This window comes from Hypanus sabinus, chromosome 20 (assembly GCF_030144855.1).
Source record: "Hypanus sabinus isolate sHypSab1 chromosome 20, sHypSab1.hap1, whole genome shotgun sequence".
NCBI lineage: Eukaryota > Metazoa > Chordata > Chondrichthyes > Myliobatiformes > Dasyatidae > Hypanus > Hypanus sabinus.
Window position 1 is genome coordinate 39,867,847 of NC_082725.1, and position 18,819 is coordinate 39,886,665.

The 18,819-nt window shown below is 42.3% G+C and overlaps 1 protein-coding gene across 2 annotated transcripts in view; it reads right to left on the reverse strand.

Annotated features, from left to right (window-relative positions):
- The window catches only part of capn7 (calpain 7), a 72,846-nt gene that overhangs the window by 37,683 nt on the left and 16,344 nt on the right, over positions 1–18,819 (reverse strand). For both annotated transcript variants that reach the window (XM_059945373.1, XM_059945372.1), the window contains exons 7-9: positions 7,315–7,441; positions 4,526–4,611; positions 3,835–3,928 (exon numbers count right to left, since the gene is read on the reverse strand). In XM_059945373.1, the coding sequence (XP_059801356.1) occupies positions 3,835–3,928; positions 4,526–4,611; positions 7,315–7,441 (307 nt within the window). The remainder of the gene's footprint in view (positions 1–3,834; positions 3,929–4,525; positions 4,612–7,314; positions 7,442–18,819) is intronic.

Below are 18,819 nucleotides of genomic sequence, written 5' to 3' on the forward strand. Positions count from 1 at the left end.
ACAATTGCTGACTTAATCAAAGGCAGCCACAGCATTTGAAGTTCGATGTTACTATATGATACTATGATAATATAGATTCACAGCTCTCCTACCAATTAGTTGGTTATCAATGACAAAAGCATAAAGTATCCGGTTAACTTGGTTAATCCAAATCATACTACAAAACTAATGGCTACATCCTATAATGGACTGAAGGGAAACAAAAGTAATGTTTTCTCTTTGCACAAAGACAATTACACAGAAGCAAAACCAGACTGTACAAAAATCACATGCCAGAGAGTGAAACTATAAGGAAAGACTGAATTTCCTTTCAGAGGTGCACCAAGAAGTAGTGCTGATGCTTAAATGGATAGATACGTAAATTTATTCACTTTTGGGAAATCCACAACTAGAAAGCTAAAAATACAAAATGATCACCAATAAATTGAATAAACTATCCAGGAGACATTTTTGTATCTATTGAGGGGTCAGAAATGGAAACCACTTTGATAAGGAAAAATTGACATGAACAGCATAAACTAAGAAAAAAAATGTAAGGTGAAAGGATAGAAAGAATATGTGCTGAAGGGCTAGAAGAGGCTGTGAGAGGGGAACAGATGGCTTGTTTCTCTGTTGAAAGTGTAACATTCAGCATTATTATTTTAACTGGAGCTCATTATCAAAAGTCTCTTCTCCAGGTTGAAATCAGAATAGCCAGGGCTCTTTTGTCCAACAACCTTTAGTTGTAGGTGCATGATGGAAAGTGGTGATGGCTCAGAAAGCACAGCAACACAGAAACAAAATAATCAGAGTATAAAGTTGAGCAAAAAGCAGGCAAGCTGCTGTCGGCAGCCTATGGCCCACTAGGAGTGATGAGCTTTAGTAAGTTTGGAAGCTGAAACGGTGCCCTGGAGGAATACGGAAATGGGAAAGAACTTCAACATGGAATTAGGGCGGCTAAAAAGGCGGCCCTGAAATTCTGCTAGTGAGTAGGATAAAGGAAACTCCGAATGCATTTTATCCACGCATTGAAAACAAACAGATAACCAGAGAGAGGATAGGAACAGTCAAGAACAAAGGAGGGAATAATGGCCAGAACCAGCAATCTTCCAGTAAGATGGTGGTGCGTTTGGATGCAGTGGCTTCTCAGCATCCAACCAAAAGTCTTCTTTAAATGGTTTTTTTTTGCAATCACAAGACAAGGCTGGATGTAAAGAACTTCATGCATAGCAGGTCTACCCCACAATGAGGTGCTTGTTTGTGGGGCAGCTGGACTTTATGCAGTCAACAATGAGTAACTACCTTGGATGCTTCTACTCTGATCACAAGATCCTGCAGAACATCAGTAATATAAAATGCTGCAAGTCCCTTTCCCTTGCTTACTAGCACCATAAATGGTAGGGGAGCTGTGTGGCCTCGTCTGTAGCAAGGACTAGGGGTTTACCTGTTGCAGCAGTCCAGGAGAGGAGAAGCCAGAGGCGGTGTGGCATGGCGTCCATGCTGGGTTGGGTGCTGCCATCTAGTGTTCACTTGGTGGAGCCAAGCCAGGCTGTGTGCGTGTGTACATTTGACTGTGGACTGCTGAAAAATACTTGTTCTTGATGATAACACCCATATATCATCAATTTACAGGGCACATCGCTTAGGGACGTGGGCTATATACTTCTTAGTGAGACTGTATGGTTACTTGCTATCTGATATGTGCCTTGAGACCAGTATGACTGTTGGTACTGTGTTTTGCACCCTGGCCCCAGAAGAACAGGTTTCTACATTTTCTATGTAACATGTTTCATTTGGCTGTACTTATATATGGTTGAATGATAATTAAACTTGAACTTTAGATAAGATATTAAACAAGTACTTTGGATTGGTATTGACCAAGAAGGACATGAAGTACAGTAAGATCAGAGAGGGAGGGGTTTATCCCAGTTTATTGAAAGAGGAAAGAAAGGATATTGCTGGGTCTTGACAGAGAACTTTGCATCCTCTTTACCCACTGGTGAGGTCCTAGGGGACTGAAGAATAGCCAGTGTTATTCCATTGTTTAGGGAGGGCAACAGGGACAAATAATGAAATTATAAGCTGGGGAGCTTTAAACCAGTAGTAGGCAATCTACTGGAGAAGATTCTTTGAAAAAGGATTCTACTCACATTTGGAAAAACAGGTATATTAGTCAGCATAGATTTGTGTGGGGAAGGTGATGTATGGTTGGTTGAGTTTTGTTTTGAGACGGTGACAAAGATTTTGATGATGGTAATGCAATAGAAATTGTTACATGGATTTTAGCAAAGCATTCGACAGGGTCCCTCGTGACAAGCCTGTTCTGAAGGTGGGATCCATGGTGAATTAGTAAGTTGGATATAAAATTGTCTTGGCCATTGAAGTCACAGGATTGTGGTGAAAAGGTGTTAATCTGACTGGAGGTTTGCACTCAATGGCATATCACTGGAATCAGTGCTGAGACCTCTGTTGTCTGTTATAAGTGAATAGAAATGTCAAATACCAATAGTTTTAAGTTGATAGGCGGGAAGTTTAAAGACAATTACAGAAAGAGTAGTAGGTACTTAGATTGGGCTGCTGGGGAGGTGGTGGAAACAAAAATGATTGCAACGTTCAAGAGCATTTAAAACAACCACTTCAACAGGCAGGGAATGGACTACGTACAGGTGGATATGCAGTTTAATCTGGCATGAAGGGCCTGTTCTGTGCTGAACTGTTCAATGCTCTCATTTTGGGCCATACAATATTTATAACACAAGGATTCTTTTTATTATGAATCTTGTTCGGTAACTGCCATTTGTTCAAATTGATCACAAAATAAACTTAACATTATATTTTTGGTGAGCTGTAAATTCAGTACACAACTATAAACTTTATTTAGAATTTATCTAGTGTCTTTGACTCCTACAAATTCACTGTGTGCCACTGTATAAGAATGCCCTCTGTCCAGTTACTTGGATTATAGCTGGAGAATTATTTAGCCACAGAGATAAAAAAAGGTCACAGATACTGACTAATCTGCTGAGGTTTTCTGAAATCTGTGTTTCAGATTTCACACATGTTCTTTGTGACTCTGCTTGCAGTTAAAGTACCTGATCTGTGTTGAGTTTGTTGGCTTTAGTCAACACCTTAGAACATTTTGGAGTGAGGTGGGAATAGAAATAATGCAATGGACCAGATATACTTTATATTACGTGATAATTCAGCATATAGGAGGGAGACTGAAAATCTGGCTGAATGGCACCACAACAACCTCTTACTCAATGTCAGCAAGACCAAGGAGCTGATTATTCCCTTCAGGAGGAGGAAAGCAGAGGCCTACGAGCCAGTCCTCATCAGAGGTGCAGTGTCAGCAAATTTAAATTCCTTGGTGTTATCATTTCAGATGACCTATTCTAGGCCCAGCATGTATGTGCAATTACAAATAAAGCAAGGCAGTATCTTTACTTCCTTGAGTTTGCAAATATTTGGCATGACATCTAAAATGTTGACAAACTTCTATAGATGTGTAGTTAAGAGTATATTAACTGGTTGCATCACAGCTTGATACAGAAACACCAATTCCCTCAAATAGAAAATCCCATAAAAGGTAGTGGATACGCCCCAGTCCATCATGGGTAAAGTCCTCCCCACTATTGAGCACATCTACATGGTGTGCTGTTGCAGAAAAGCAGCATCCATCATCAGGGACCCCCCACCACCCAGGCCATGCTTTCTTCTCGTTGCTGCCATCACAAAGAAGATACCCAAGGAAACTCAGGACTCACACCACCAGGTTCAGGAACAGTTATTACCCCTCGACTGTCAGGCTCTTGAACCAGAGTGGAGAGTGACTAAACTTATAAACCAACTTACCTTTCTAGCCACGCCATTGATGTGAAGTTTTACCATGTATTTTCCACAAGGATTATACTCTGGCTGTCCTTTCCTGTTCTGAGGATAAATAATGCTGCAGAGCAAATGATAACGAGAAAATAAAATTGTAGTGAATGGGTATGATCATGGTCGCAAATGTTCAACTCTCCATCATCTTTTTCCTTTCCCTTTTTAAACCACTTAAAATACTAGCCCAGAGGAAATAGTATTAACGGTTAATAAAGCATCTACTTTTGCTATTTTGCAATTAGCAGGATTTGATGAGCAAACTGGAGTCATTCCTGCCAACCATCCTTCAATACATCTGTTTATCAAATATCTGTTTATGATTTTCACTACATCCCACAGCTTAAGTTAGGAATTAGGAAAATACCGGACGGCTGGTACAGAGCCATACTATAATTCTATATAGAACCATTTGCTGCTACATTATTGTGCCTCCAACCTTCATATAAATAACTGCCCTTAAAAAATAGAGCCCACATCCCCATAAACATCAAACTGCATTCTGCAATAATATACACTACAATATATGCAATTTTAAGCCATTTCAAAATGCAAGGTGCTCAACAATAACAGTAGCATCTAAGCTACCCAGTAGCTAAGAGGATTACACAACACATGCCCAATTACCAGAGATCTGTACAAGTTTAAAATGAACATACTAAACCTTGTGATTAATTTTTTATTGTAACGTCTTTCGTATGCAGCACCAATAGCGAGAGAGGCCACAAAGGAGCAGTCCGATACGACAGTCTGGAAAACAGAGTATTTGAAATAACTTTTAGAGTGGTAAGTGCCAAAAGAGATGCTGCCGTGTTTGAGCAGAAGTACATTCCACTTCCTTCAAGTTAGATGCTTTCTCAAACACGTACAGCAGAGGGCAGCCAGTCATTGCTATTATTTGTGGACTTTGGAATTTTTTTATTGAATAACTAGCATTAAAATTATAAACCAGAGGAACAGTCTATCCACAACAAAACCTTATGCAAAATACAGCAAGTTGAAAATGTGGTATTGGTAAATTTTAAAAAGATTTTAAATTTTAAAAAGTACTTTGCTGTACTTAAGTCAATTTGCCTCTCTATCGCCCTGCTTTTGAATTAAATATTGAACAATATTTTTGCCCTTGATTCCATATTACTTAACACCTTTATCAGATAAAGATTATGAAACTCTTCTAAAATGTTACAGTTCCATGCAAAAGTATTCTGTCCCCACAACCATCTTGATGACTTACTCTCATTCTCTAAATGTAAAATACATTGAAGTAGGATTTTTGAGCTAATCTACAAAATGTTGAGTATTATATCAAAGTAAAATTAAAAAAAAAACCTACAACAGTCAACAGTATACTAAAAATTAGAAATCAAAATAGTGAGGCTGACAAAAATTATTCATCCCCTTTGTAATTACTACACTACCTTCCCTCAGGTGCAACTGTATCTTATTTTACCAACCCACCTAATTTGATGTAGAAAATTGGAGCATCACCTGTTTTCAATTAATTCGTTAAAATAAATACCCACTCTATCTGTAAGGTGCAATATTATGGTTGGCTTTCAACAGGTCAAACCAAAATGAAGGCAAAAGAGCATGTAGGACAAGGCAGAGAAATGATAGTAAAGAAGCACAAGTCCGGGACAGGTACAAGACCATCTCAAAGGCACTGAAAGTACCTCGGAGCTCAGTGCATTCCAGAGTGAAAAAGTGGAAAAATATGAAACCACAGCCACACTGCCAAGTGTCAGGCCACACTCCCCTCCCCAAACTTAGTTCCCAGAGAAGAATGGCACTGTTATGATAAGCTACTGTGACGCCAACGGTCTCTCTGAGTGGGCTGCAGAAGCCAATGGCTGTTACTGGAGATAAAGTTCATGGCTCCCCAGTCTCTAATAAAAATATGGAAGAGTGGCAAGGTAGAAGCCCTGGTTAAAAAATAGCATATCCTTGTCAGTAAAGATTTTGTAAACTGTCATTTAGGAGATACTGTAAGGATGTGGAAGAAGATCTTGTATTCAGATGAGACTGAAGTGGAATATTCTGGTCTCAACACTCAATGGTTATTACATTTATTCTACCGCACGCCTTGTGGCCCACTGGGCAGCAACTTTTCTGTTTCTTCAGCATTTTGTCTGGGTTTTTTGAAGGAGGCCAAGTTGCTAGCTTAACACTCAGCCCAGCACAAATGGAAAGCATGCAAGGACTCGGCCGGATTCAATCCTGGGAGCACTCGCCTCGAAGTCTGGTGCTTATGCCACTACACCACTGGCTGGCTTAACACTGAGAGGTACATGTGGTGTAAATCTAATACTGCACATCAGTCAGATAACAACATCCCTACTGCCAAGTACGGTGGAGGTAGCATCCTGCTACGGGGATGCTTTTAAGCAGCAGGGATCGAAAATCTTGCCAGGATTGATGGGAAGATAAACCGCACAGTGGTCAAACTCAGGTTGGAGGAGCAACACCTCATATACCATCTGGGTAGTCTCCAGCCCCTTGGTATGAACATCGAATTCTCCAACTTCCAGTAATTCCCTCCCCCTCCCTTCCCCATCCCACTTAACTCTGTCTCCTCTTCCAGCTGCCTATCAGCTCTCATGATTCCGCCTTCTTCTACTACCCATAGTGCTTTCCCCTTACATTCCTTCTTCACCCCTCCTGCCTATCCCCTCCCTGCTTCCCCTCCCCCACCCCTTGATCTTTCCTCTGATTGGTTTTTCACTTGGCAACTTCGCCCCTCCCCCCACCTTCTTTATAGGGCCCCTGCCCCCTCCTTCTTCAGTCCTGATGAAGGATCTCGGCCCGAAACGTTGACTGCTCGTTTCAACAGATGCTGCCCGACCTGCTGAGTTCCTCCAGCGTGTTTGTACATGTTGATTTCACCACAGCATCTGCAGTGTACTTTGTGTTTAAAATTGGACTTTCAGCAGGGCAACTGAAAGGACACTGCCAGAACAACCATGGAGTTGTTTCAAATGAAGAAAATTAATGTCCTTGTGTGGCCTAGTCAGAGTCTTGGCCTTAATCCAAATGAACATCTCTAGCAAGACCTCAAGTTTGCTGTCCACTGCCACTCCTCAACTAACCTGGCACAGCTTGAGCAATTTCTCAGGGAGGAATAGGCAAATCTTGCTCCATCACGTTGTGTAAAGCTAAAAGAGACTTACCCAAAAAGTCTACTGGCTGTAATAGCTGTGAGAGCTGGCTCAACTGAGTACCAAGCAAAGGAGAATGGATATTTCTGAATGCTGACGTTTCAGTTTTTGAATTTTTAGTTTTACATACTTTACAATTTTGAATACTTTTACAGGGCACTGTACAATGACGTAGGAGGAGAGAATTTCCTACCTTGCTAGAATTGCTCTATCAGAGCTGTGCCTCATTAATGGCCAATAATGAACTTAAACTTTGGCATTAAAATCAAGCAGACAAAGCTGACCTTAAAAGACTGACCTGTTTTATACTGAAACTAGAAACAGTGTAGATCATTGTAGGGTTGCTGCAGAGGTCATCTGGACGGACCCACCTGGAAAACAACGTTTCCTGTTTTGGTGACAACACTAATTTGCCAGCACGGTCCCTAGGGAAAGAAAAGAGGTATTAAAACGGCTAATCTTCCACAGTGGGCGGGATCTTTGGAACAGTTCGATGTAGCGCTTGAGATTCATGACTAAAGGTCCATCCTGAACTCAAGCGAAGATTTTAACCACACTGGAGTAGAATGGAGGCTTAGAAACAAGTAGCATGGGGTTGGAAGATGTAGAATTCTTGTGGGTAGTGCAAGGGTAAAACGGCTCAGATGGGAGTTATACAAAGGTGTCTGAATAGAAGCCAGGATGTAGGCTACAATTTGCAATTGGAGACAGAAAAGGCATGTCAAAGGGCAATCTTCCAATGGCCATGGGGTATTTCAATATGCAGGTAGATTGGAAAAATCAAGTGGGTGCAAATTCTTCCAAGAGAGAGAATTTATAGAACGCCTATAAGATAGGTTTTTAGAGCAGATTGTGGTGAGCCCACGAGGGGATCAACTATTCTGGATTGGTTGTTGTGTAATGAACTGGATTTGATTAAGGAGTTTAAGGTAAAGGAACCCCTAGAAGACAGTGATCATAACAGATAGAATTTGCCCTGCAATTTAAGGAAGAAGGTAAAGTCAGATGTACCAGTATTACAGTGGAGTAAGGGGAATTCCAGAGGCACGAGAGAGAAGCTGGCCAAAGTTGTTTGGAAGGGGCACCACTCATAAAATGAGGTCTGATCTTTATCTAAATCACAAGGATAGACAAACACAATCTGCCTAAATTAGTAACAGACAAGCAATTGTACTTTTACTCATCAATACTGAGTACACCATTTAAACAATCAAAGTCTAGGTTCAAAAAGGTATGTGAACTTCTAGGGTAATGCCTTCCACAAAAGCTATTTGCAGTCAGGTATTCCTATCAATGAGATGAGATTTAAGGTACAGGCTGCAGAGGTGCCCTGCACTTCCCAAGACAGATCTGTTTATGTGCACCATGGCTTGATCAAAACAACTTTCAGATGACCTTAGAAGAAGAACTGTAGAGATGCATGAAGCTGGAAAAGGTTACAAAAGCATTTCTAAAGGCCTGAATGTTCATCAGTTCACGGTAAGAGAAATTGTTTACAAATAGAGGAAATACAGAACGATGCTACTCTCCCTTGGAGTGGGCTTCCTGCAAAGATTGCACCAAGAACTCAAAATGCAAATCTGAAGGAAATTGGAAAAAAAAATCAAGGGTAACAGCAAAAGACCTACAGAAATCTCTAGAACTTTCTAAAGTTTCTGTTCATGTTTCCAATGTAAGAAAAACACTGAACAAGAATGGTGTTCATGGAAGGATACCACTGCTCTCAAAAGAAAAACACTGCTGCACATCAAGTTTGCAAAAGACCATCTGGATGTTCCATAAAGCTTCTGGGACAATGTTCAGTGGACAGATGAGACAAAAATGAACTTTTTGGCAGAAGTACACACTACTACGTTTAGATTAAAATGGCACTGCAGACCAACACAAAAACTTCATCACAACTATGAAGCATAGTGGAAGGAACATCCTGGTTTGAGGCTGCTTTGCTGCTTCAGGGCCCCGACAGCTCACAATTATTGAGGGGACAATGAATTCAAAATTGTATCAAGACATTTTACAGAACATCAGTCACCTGAAGCATAACAGAAATTGGATGACGCAACAAGACAATGATCTGAACCACAAGAGTAAATCAACAACAGTTTGGATTTAAAAGAAGGACATATGTGTTTTGGAATGGCCAAGTCAGAGTCCAGACCTTACTCAACTGAGATACTGTGTCATGACCTGAAGAGGACTATTCATGCAAGGTAACCCAGAAATATTGATGAAATGAAACAGTTCTGTATGGAGAAATGGTCTGAAATTTCTTCCTGCCATTGTACAAGTCTGATCAGCAGCTATAGGAAATGCTTTGTGGAGGATATTGCTGTTAAAGGAAATTCAACCAGTTATTAAATACAAGGGTTCACATACTTTTTCTATCCTGGACCGTGAATGATTAAACAATGTGTGTTCAATAAAGATATGAAAAGTACAATTGCTTATATGTTATTAGTTTAGACAGATTGTGTTTGTCTATTATTGTGACTTAGATGAAAATCAGACCACATTTTATGAGTAATTAATGCAGAAAACCAGGTAATTGCAAAGCATATACAAATGTTTTCTTGCAACTGTATATAAAGAGTAAAATAATGGACATCTGGAAAATGACACTGAAGAGATAGTAATGAGGGACAAGGAAATGACGGACTAACTGAATAAATATTTTGCACCAGTTTTCTCTGCGGAAGACACTAGATGTATGTTGGAAGTTTGACAGTATCAGTGGGCTAAAGTGAGTACATTTGCTATTACTAGGGAGATGATGCTTGGGAAACAAAAGTCTTAAGGTAGTTAAGTCACCTGAACCAGATGGACTACACCCTACAGTTCTGAAAGAGATACCTGAAAAGACTGTGGAGGCGTTAGTAATGATCTTTCAAGAGTCATTTGATTCTGTAATGGTTCTCGAAAATTGCAAAAGATACTCCATTTTGGAAGAAGGGAGGAAGGTAAAAGAAATGTATATGAATTTCAGCAAGGCATTTGATAAGGTACTCCATGCAAGGCTTATTGAGAAAGTAAGGAGGCATAGGATCCAAGAAGACATTGCTTAGTGGATCCAGAACTGGCTTGCCCTCAGAAAGCAAAGAATGGTTGTAGACGGGTTATATTCTGCATGGAGATCGGTCACCAGTGGTGACAGATGCCTTGGGGATCTGTTCTGGGAGCCCTACTCTTTGTGATTTTTACAAATGACCTGGATGACAAAGTGGAGGGATAGGTTCATAAATTTGCTGATGACACAAAGGTTGGGGGTGTTGTGGATAGTGTGGAGGGCTGTCAGAGATACAGCAGGACATCAATAGGATGCAAACTGGGCTGAGAAGTGGCAGATGGAGTTCAATCCAGATAAGTGTGAGGTGGTTCATTTTTGTAGGTCAACTATGATGGCAGAATATAATATTAATGGTAAGACTCTTGGCAGTGTGGAGGATCAGAAGGATCTTGGGGTCAGAGTCCATTGGACACTCAAAGCTGCTGAACAGGTTGACTCTGTGGCATATGGTGCATTGGCCTTCATCAATTGTAGGATTGAATTCAAGAACTGAGAGGTAATGTTGCAGCTATATAGGCCCTGGTTAGACCCCACTTGGAGTACTGTGATCAGTTCTGGTCACCTCACTACAGGAAGGATGTGGAAACCATAGAAAGGGTGCAGAGGAGATTTACAAGGATGTCACCTGGATTGGGGAGTGTGCCTTATGAGAAGAAATTGAATGAACTCAGCCTTTTCTCCTTGGAGCGACGGAGGATGAGAGGTGACCTGATAGAGCTGTACAAGATGATGAGGCATTAATCGTGTGGATAGTCTGAGGCTTTTTCCCAGGGGCTGAAAGAGGGCACAGTTTTAAGGTGCTTGGAAGTAGGTACAGAGGAGATGTCAGGGCTAAGTTTTTTTAATGCAGAGAGTAGACAGTGCGTGGAATGGGCTGCTGGTGACAGTGGTTGAAGTGGAAACAATAGAGACTTTTAAGAGACTACTGGATAGGTACGTGAAGCTCAGAAAAATAGGGAGCTATGGGTAACCCTAGGTAATTTCTAAGGTAAGGACATGTTTGGCACAGCTTTCTGGGCTGAAGGGCCTATATTATGCTGTAGGTTTTCCATGTTTCTAAAGCAAATTACAGGCCTGTCAGCTTGACTTCAGTGGTTGGGAAGATGTTGTAGCCTATTATTAAGGATGTTTCGGGGTACTTGGAGCGACATGGTAAAATAGGCAAAAGTCAGCATGGTTTTATTCAGGGTAAATCTTGTCTGACAAATCTGTTAGAATTCTTAAAAAAAATAACAAGCAGGTTAGACAAAAAAAGAATTGGTGGAATGTTGTGTACTTAGGATTTTTAAGAAGGCCTTTGACAAGGTACCATGAATGAGCCTAACAAGAGCCCATGGTATTACAGGAAAGGTACGAGCATGAATAGAGCATTGCCTGATTGGCCGGAGGTAAAGAGTGGGAATATAGGGAGCCTTTTCTGATTGATTGGCTGCCTGAGACTAGTGGTATCCTGCAGGGGTCAGTGTTGACCACTTCTCTTTATGATGTATGTCAATGACCTGGTAGCACTCACATTGACAGTGATGAAATGCTTTGAGAGGTTGGTTATGACTAGACTGAACTCCTGCCTCAGAAAGGACCTGGACCCATTGCAATTTGCCTATCGCCACAATAGGTCAATGGCAGACCACGGCTCTCCACATTGCTTTAGACCACCTGGACAACACAAACACCTACGTCAGGATGCTGTTCATTGACTATAGCTCAGCATTTAATACAGTCATTCCCACAATCCTGATTGAGAAGTTGCAGAACCTGGGCCTCTGTACCACCCTCTGCAATTGGATCCTCGACTTCCTAACCGGAAGACCACAGTCTGTGTGGATTGGTGATAACATATCCTCCTTGCTGACGATCAACACTGGTGCACCTCAGGGGTGTGTGCTTAGCCCACTGCTCTACTCTCTGTATACACATGACTGTGTGGATAGGCATAGTTCAAATACCATCTACAAATTTGCTGATGATACAACTATTGTTGGTACAGAGGTGGTGACGAGAGGCTGTACAGGAGAGAGATATGCCAACTAGTGGAATGGTGCCACAGCACAACCTAGCACTCAACGTCAGTAAGACGGAAAAGCTGATCGTGGACTTCAGGAAGAGTAAGATGAAGGATCACATACCAATTCTCATAAAGGGATCAGAATTAGAGAGAGTGAACAGCTTCAAGTTCCTTGGTGTCAAGATTGCTGAGGATCTAAACTGGTCCCAACATATCAATGTAGTTATAAAGAAGACAAGACAGAGGCTACACTTTATTAGGAGTTTGAGGAGATTTGGCATGTCAACAAATACACTCAAAACCTTCTATAGCTGTACGGTGGAGAGCATTCTGACAGGCTGCATCACTGTCTGGTATGGAGGGGCTACTGCACAGGACCAAGGAAGCTGCAGAAGGTTGTAAATCTAGTCAGCTCCATCTTGGGCACTAGCCTACAAAGTACCCAGGATATCTTCGGGGGAGCAGTGCCTCAGAAAGGCAGCATACATTATTAAAGACCTCCAGCACCCAGGACATGCCCTTTTCTCACTATTACCATCAGGTAGGAGGTACAGAAGCCTGAAGGCACACACTCAGCAATTCAGGAACAGCTTCTTCCCCTCTGCCAACTGATTCCTAAATGGACACTAAAGCTTTGGACACTACCTCACTTTTTAAAAAAATATACAGAATTTCTGTTTTTGCACATTTTTAAAATTATATTCAATATACTTAATACATTTATTGTTTATTTATCACTATTTCATTTTATTTATTTATTTTCTCTCTCTCTGCTAGGTATGTATTGCATTGAACTGCTGCTGCTAAGTTAACAAATTTCACATCACGTGCCGGTGATAATAAACCTGATTCTGATTCTGAATCTTCAGAGGATCAGAATATAGAAGCAAGGATGTAATGTTGAGGCCTTATATGGGATTAGCGAGGCCTCACTTGGAGTAATGTGAGCACTTTTGGGCCCAACATTTAAGAAAGATAACATTGAACAGGGTTCAGAGGAATTTTGTGAAAATGATTTCAATAATTAAATGTTTATTGTATGAGGAATGATTAATGGCTCTGGCACTATATATGCTGGAATTTGGTGGTGGTGGGGGGGGGGGGGGGGGAAGTCTCATTAAATGTTGAAAGGCCTAGATAGAGTTGTTGCGAAGAGGCTGATTCCTATGGTGGGAGTGCCGAGGACCAGAGGGCACAGCCTCATGATAGAGAGAATAAAAACACAAAATGCTGGCAGAACTCAGCAGGCCAGACAGCATCTATGGGAGGAGGTAGTGACGACGTTTCGGGCCGAAACCCTTCATCAGGAGTTAAGTAACATGGGATGGTCGAGGGGGGATAAGAAGTGGGGGGAGGGATGAAGTAGAGAGCTGGGAAGTGATAGGCTGAAGGGAAATGGACTAGGGGGAAGGTGGAGAATTATGGGAAATAAAAGAGAAAGAAAGGTAGGGCTGGGGGGAGATTATAGTGAGAGGGGAAAAAGAGAGAGAAAGAGAACCAGACTGAAACTATAGATAGGGATGGGATTAAGGCGGGGGGGGGGCAGGGGTATCAACGGAGGTCTGTGAGTTGAATGTTCATGCCGGGAGGTAGGAGACTACCTAGGCGGGAGATAAGGTATTGCTCCATCAACCTGCGTGTGGCCTCATCTTGACGGTAGAGGAGGCCATGGACAGACATATCGGAGTGGGAGTGGTCTGTGGAACTGAAGTGTGTGGCCACAGGGAGATCCCGCAACTGCTGGAGCACCAAGCGCCAATGTTCAGTGAAACAGTCTCCCAGTCTGCGGCGGGTCTCCCCAAAGTATATATGGCCACATTGGGAGCTCCAGATACAGTATATCACCCCAGTTGACTCACAGGTGAAGTGGTGCCTCACCTGAAAGGACTGTCTGGGGCCTGGGATGGTGGTGAGGGAAGAAGTGTAGGGGCAGGTGTAGCACTTCTTCCGTTTGCAGGGATGAGTGTCTGGAGGTTGGTCGGTGGGGAGGGATGGGGGGGATGAATGGACAAGGGAGTCGCGTAGGGAGTGATCCCTGCGTAAAGCCGAGAGTGGGGGGGAGGGGAAGATGTGTCTGGTGGTGGGATCACGTAGGCGGTGGTGGAAGTTACGGAAAGAGGCCTCATCTTGACTCTACTGTCAAGATGAGGCCACACACAGGTTGATGGAGCAATACCTTATCTTCCGCCTAGGTAGCCTCCTACCTGCCGGCATGAACATTCAACTCACAGACCTCCGTTGATACCCCTGCCCCCCCCCCCCCTTAATCCCATCCCTATCTATAGTTTCAGTCTGGTTCTCTTTCTCTCTCTTTTTCCCCTCTCACTATAATCTCCCCCCAGCCCTAACTTTCTTTCTCTTTTATTTCCCGTAATTCTCCACCACCCCCCAGCCCATTTCCCTTCAGCTTATCACTTCCCAGCTCTCTACTTCATCCCTCCCCCAACTTCTTATCCCCCCTCGACCATCCCATGTTACTTCACTCCTGATGAAGGGTTTCGGCCGAAACGTCGTCACTATCCTCCCATAGATGCTGTCTGGCCTGCTGAGTTCTGCCAGCATCTTGTGTTTTTATTTATTTCCAGCATCTGCAGATTCACTCGTGTTGCTCATGATAGAGAGATGTAGCTTTAGAACAGAAATAAAGAGGAATTTCTTTCACCAAACGGTGGTGAATCTGTGGAATCCATTGCCAGACGCAGGTCAGATATATTTAAGGCGAAGATTGATAGCTTCCTGATTAGTCAGGGCATGAAAGGTTACAGGAAGAAGGCAGGAGAATGGGGTTGAGAATGAAATGGGTCAGCCATGACGTAATGGCAGAGCAGACTTAATAGGCCAAATGGTCTAATTCTGTTCCCTTGTCTTATGGAATGGATGTAGTGTGAAGCTCTCAGGATTTGTTTCAAATAAAACATAACAAATTAAATAAAGTCGACTTCTCCACAAGTTATAGTCCTTGCATTAATGAAAATAAATTAAGCTTTCAACTGAAAATTAACATCAATTAAAAGTACAAACGTTTGTAGGAAAGCTTCATTTGCATTACTTTTCTTTCTTAAAGCAAAATCTCCATTAGCATTAGTGCCATGACAAGTCAGACATCTTCTTTTGTAAGTACAAGACATTCTTTAGGACTATTGCAGTAATTCTACTTGACAGAGTTAATTTCAAGACTCACTTAAACACTAGGTACATAACCTAGGCTGACAGCTGGGCACTAAAAAAGCAATGCATTGCCAACAGTCTATAAGACAAACACTAGCTTTCTAACCTAGACATAAAATATTGCCTGATGTGATTAAAAAAGGGAGGAACAATTCCTTAGCTAATATTCAAATGTCAGCATGGCGAAAACAAATAATTTTTCAAATTATTTATGGTGGTTCTTAGGCTAGTTACATACAAATCAATTTTTATACTTTCTACATAATGAGCTCCTCACATACAAACAGCTCCCCTCTGAATTGCTTGTGTGTGTCAGACAGCAGCATGAAATTCCATTACAAATGGAAAATACTGAATCACACAATAAATTAGGCAAAGTCTGTAGAAAGAGCAAGAGTTAACACTTCAGGTTGGTAACTTGGAAAAATGTTACCTCTTTTTTGCTTTCCACAAATGCTTCTTTACTTGCCTTGGGTTTCCAGTACTTTATTTTATTTTTTAAATTTCAATTTGCAGTTATCTGCAGTTTTTAAAAAAAAATCCACTAAGCACAACACTGATACCCTCACCCCATGAATTGTAGTAGGGCTTTCCGGACTAGTCTTAAATAGTTGTTGCCAGTCAAATCCAGATCCTTAGACCAAATCAAAAATGTAAATACATGCAAGAAGTATTTCATTAGTTTTCTGGAGTTTTAGCACTGTAAAATATGCAATATAAATCTTAGAGCATGCATTAGATAACTTATTATCCCTTCTACTGCTATGTGAACACTGCTTATGGCAGGAATCCAAATTAAAATTCTCTCTTCTCCCCTCTCCCATCGAGCAAAAGCCTGAAAAGTGTGTATCACCAGCCTCAAGGACTGTTTTTACAAGTGCCAGAACATCAATACAATTAGATGGACTCCTGATCTCAGCACCTAACTTGTTATGACTGCCTGCACTACATTTGTAGCTTTTACACCTTATTCTGCAATTATTGTTTTACCTTGTTCTACTTCAATGCACTGTGTATTGATTTGTATTATACGAACAGTATGCAAGAGAAGTTATCATTGGCAAATGTGACAATTCTAAATCAATTCCAATTCCTGTAAAAGGAAAATGCCCACCAATTCTTGGAAGACAGGGAAAACCTAAATTTCCCATTTGTTTTGTATGACTTGAGGAATAAAAAGCAGATCTATTTCTGAAAAGCAAGCAAATGTCTTTCTCAGCATGCCCAACAAAAAACCTGAAATACTTCCGGAAAAGCCAATAGTTACTTATTAAAACAAATAAAACTTGGATACCTGACCTGATTTGCTTGTTTGTTCTTTACGCACTGTGTCGTATGACACAGGCAATCGTGGTCTTTTTTCTACAGGAGTGGTTTGCCCTTGTTTTCCTCTGGGCAGTGTCTTTACAAGATGGGGTGACCACAGCCATTATCAATAATGTTCAGAAGTTGCCTGCCTGGCGTCAGTGGTCACATAAGCGGTACTTGTGATATTCGCCAGCTACTCATACGACCATCCACAACCTGCTCCCATGGCTTCATGTGATCCTGATTGGGGGGCTAAGCAGGTGCTACACCTTGCCCAAGGATGACCTGCAGGCTAGCAGAGGGAAAGAACACCTTATACCTCCTTTGCTAGAGACACGTCCATATTAATGATCTGGGTTCAATTCTGACCTCTTTTTTTGCACGTTTTCCGTCCAGGGGCTCTGATATCTTCACATATCCCAAGGATATGTGAAGACATGGACGCTTCAGATTTTCCTTAATTTACGTAGTCGGTAGGAAAGTACAGATGAAGTTGAGGGGTAAATGAAAGAGTATGGGTTACAGGGAAGTGAGTGGGCAATGATGTTCATGTGCTTGCTCTGAGAGTTGGAAAAAATTCGATCAGTTGAATGGTCTCCTACTTTATGTAGGAATATGAGAAATGTTGCTGTTTCATGTTGAGGGGACGTTCAGGCAAGAAGAATTTAAAAGGAGACAGCTTTATAGAGTGGGTGTGAGAGGAGCAGGCAACTGAGTACAGGGAGACAGAGGAGGAGGGCTTTGGCAATAACGGGTCGGGGCGAGGTAGGTTGCCGGTGTAGAATACAGTATGTGTGTGAGACCGGTGTTCTGTGCTCAGTGTCAGATGTAGGAAGTCCCGGAGACTCCCAGCCTCCTGGATGGCCACACCTACGCCAAGTGCGTTGAGCTGCAGCCCCTTAGGGACCATGTTAGGGAACTGGAGATGCAACCCGATGACCTCCGTCTGGTCAGGGAAAGTGAGGGGGTGATAGGTAGCTATAGGCAGGTAGTCACACTGGGGCCAGGGGAGACAGGTAAGTGGGTAACAATCTACAGAGGGAAGGGCAGGAGTCAGAGGCTAGAGAGCACCCCTGTGGCTGTACCCCTTGACAATAAGTACTCCTTTTTGAGAATTATTTGGGGGGGGGGAATGGCCTACCTGGGGGAAGCAACAGTGGCCATGACTCTGGCAGAGTCTGCCCTGTGGCTCAGTAAGACAGCAGTGATAGGGGACTCTACAGTTAGGGGGTCAGACAGGTGATTCTGTGGACGCAGGAAAGAAGCACGGATGGTAGTTTCCCTCCCAAGTGCCAGGGCCCGGGACGTTTCTGATCATGCCCACGATACCCTAAAGTGGGAAGGAGAACAGCCAGAAGTTGTGATACATATTGGTACCAACTGCATAGGCAGGAAAAGGGAGGAGGTCCTGAAAGCAGACTACAGGGAGTTAGGAAGGAAGTTGAGAAGCAGGACCTCAAAGGTAGTCATTTTGGGATTACTGCCTGTCCCACGCGATACTGAGTATAGGAACAGAGTGCAGTGAAGAATAAATGCATGGCTGAGAGATTGGAACGGGGGCAAGGATTCATATTTCTGGATCATTGGGACATCTTTTGAGGCAGGAGTGACCTGTACAAACAGGATGGGTTGCACTTGAATCTGAGGGGGACCAATATCCAACAGGGAGGTTTGCAGAGGCTACTGGGGAGAGTTTAAATTAGGTTTGCTGGGGGGGGGGGGGTGGAGGAAACTGAAGAGATGGAGGAAGAGGTGGTTGGCTCACAAATAAGAGAAAGCTTGGAGACAGTGCGAGAGGGAGGATAGGCAGGTGATAGAGAAGGGATTCGCTCAGACCAGTTTGAGATGTGTCTATTTTAGTGCTAATGAACAAAGCAGATGAGCTTAGAGTGTGGATAAGTACTTGGATGGCTCAGGGGCAGGAATGGTTACTGAAAGAGTGCCAGGCTTTAGATGTTTCAGAAAGGACAGGAAGGAAAGCAAAAGAGGTGGGGGCATGGCCCTGTTGATCAGAGATAGTGTCACGGCTGCAGAAAAGGAGGAAGACATGGAGGGATTGTCTACTGAGTCTCTGTGGGTGAAAGTTAGGAACAGGAAAGGGTCAATATCTCTACTGCATTTTTTTTATATATAGATCACCCAATAGTAACAGGGACATGGAGGAGCAGATAGGAAGACAGATTCTGGAAAGGTGTAATAATAATAGGGTTGACATGTTGAGAGATTCTAATTTCCCAAGTATCAATTAGCATGTCCCT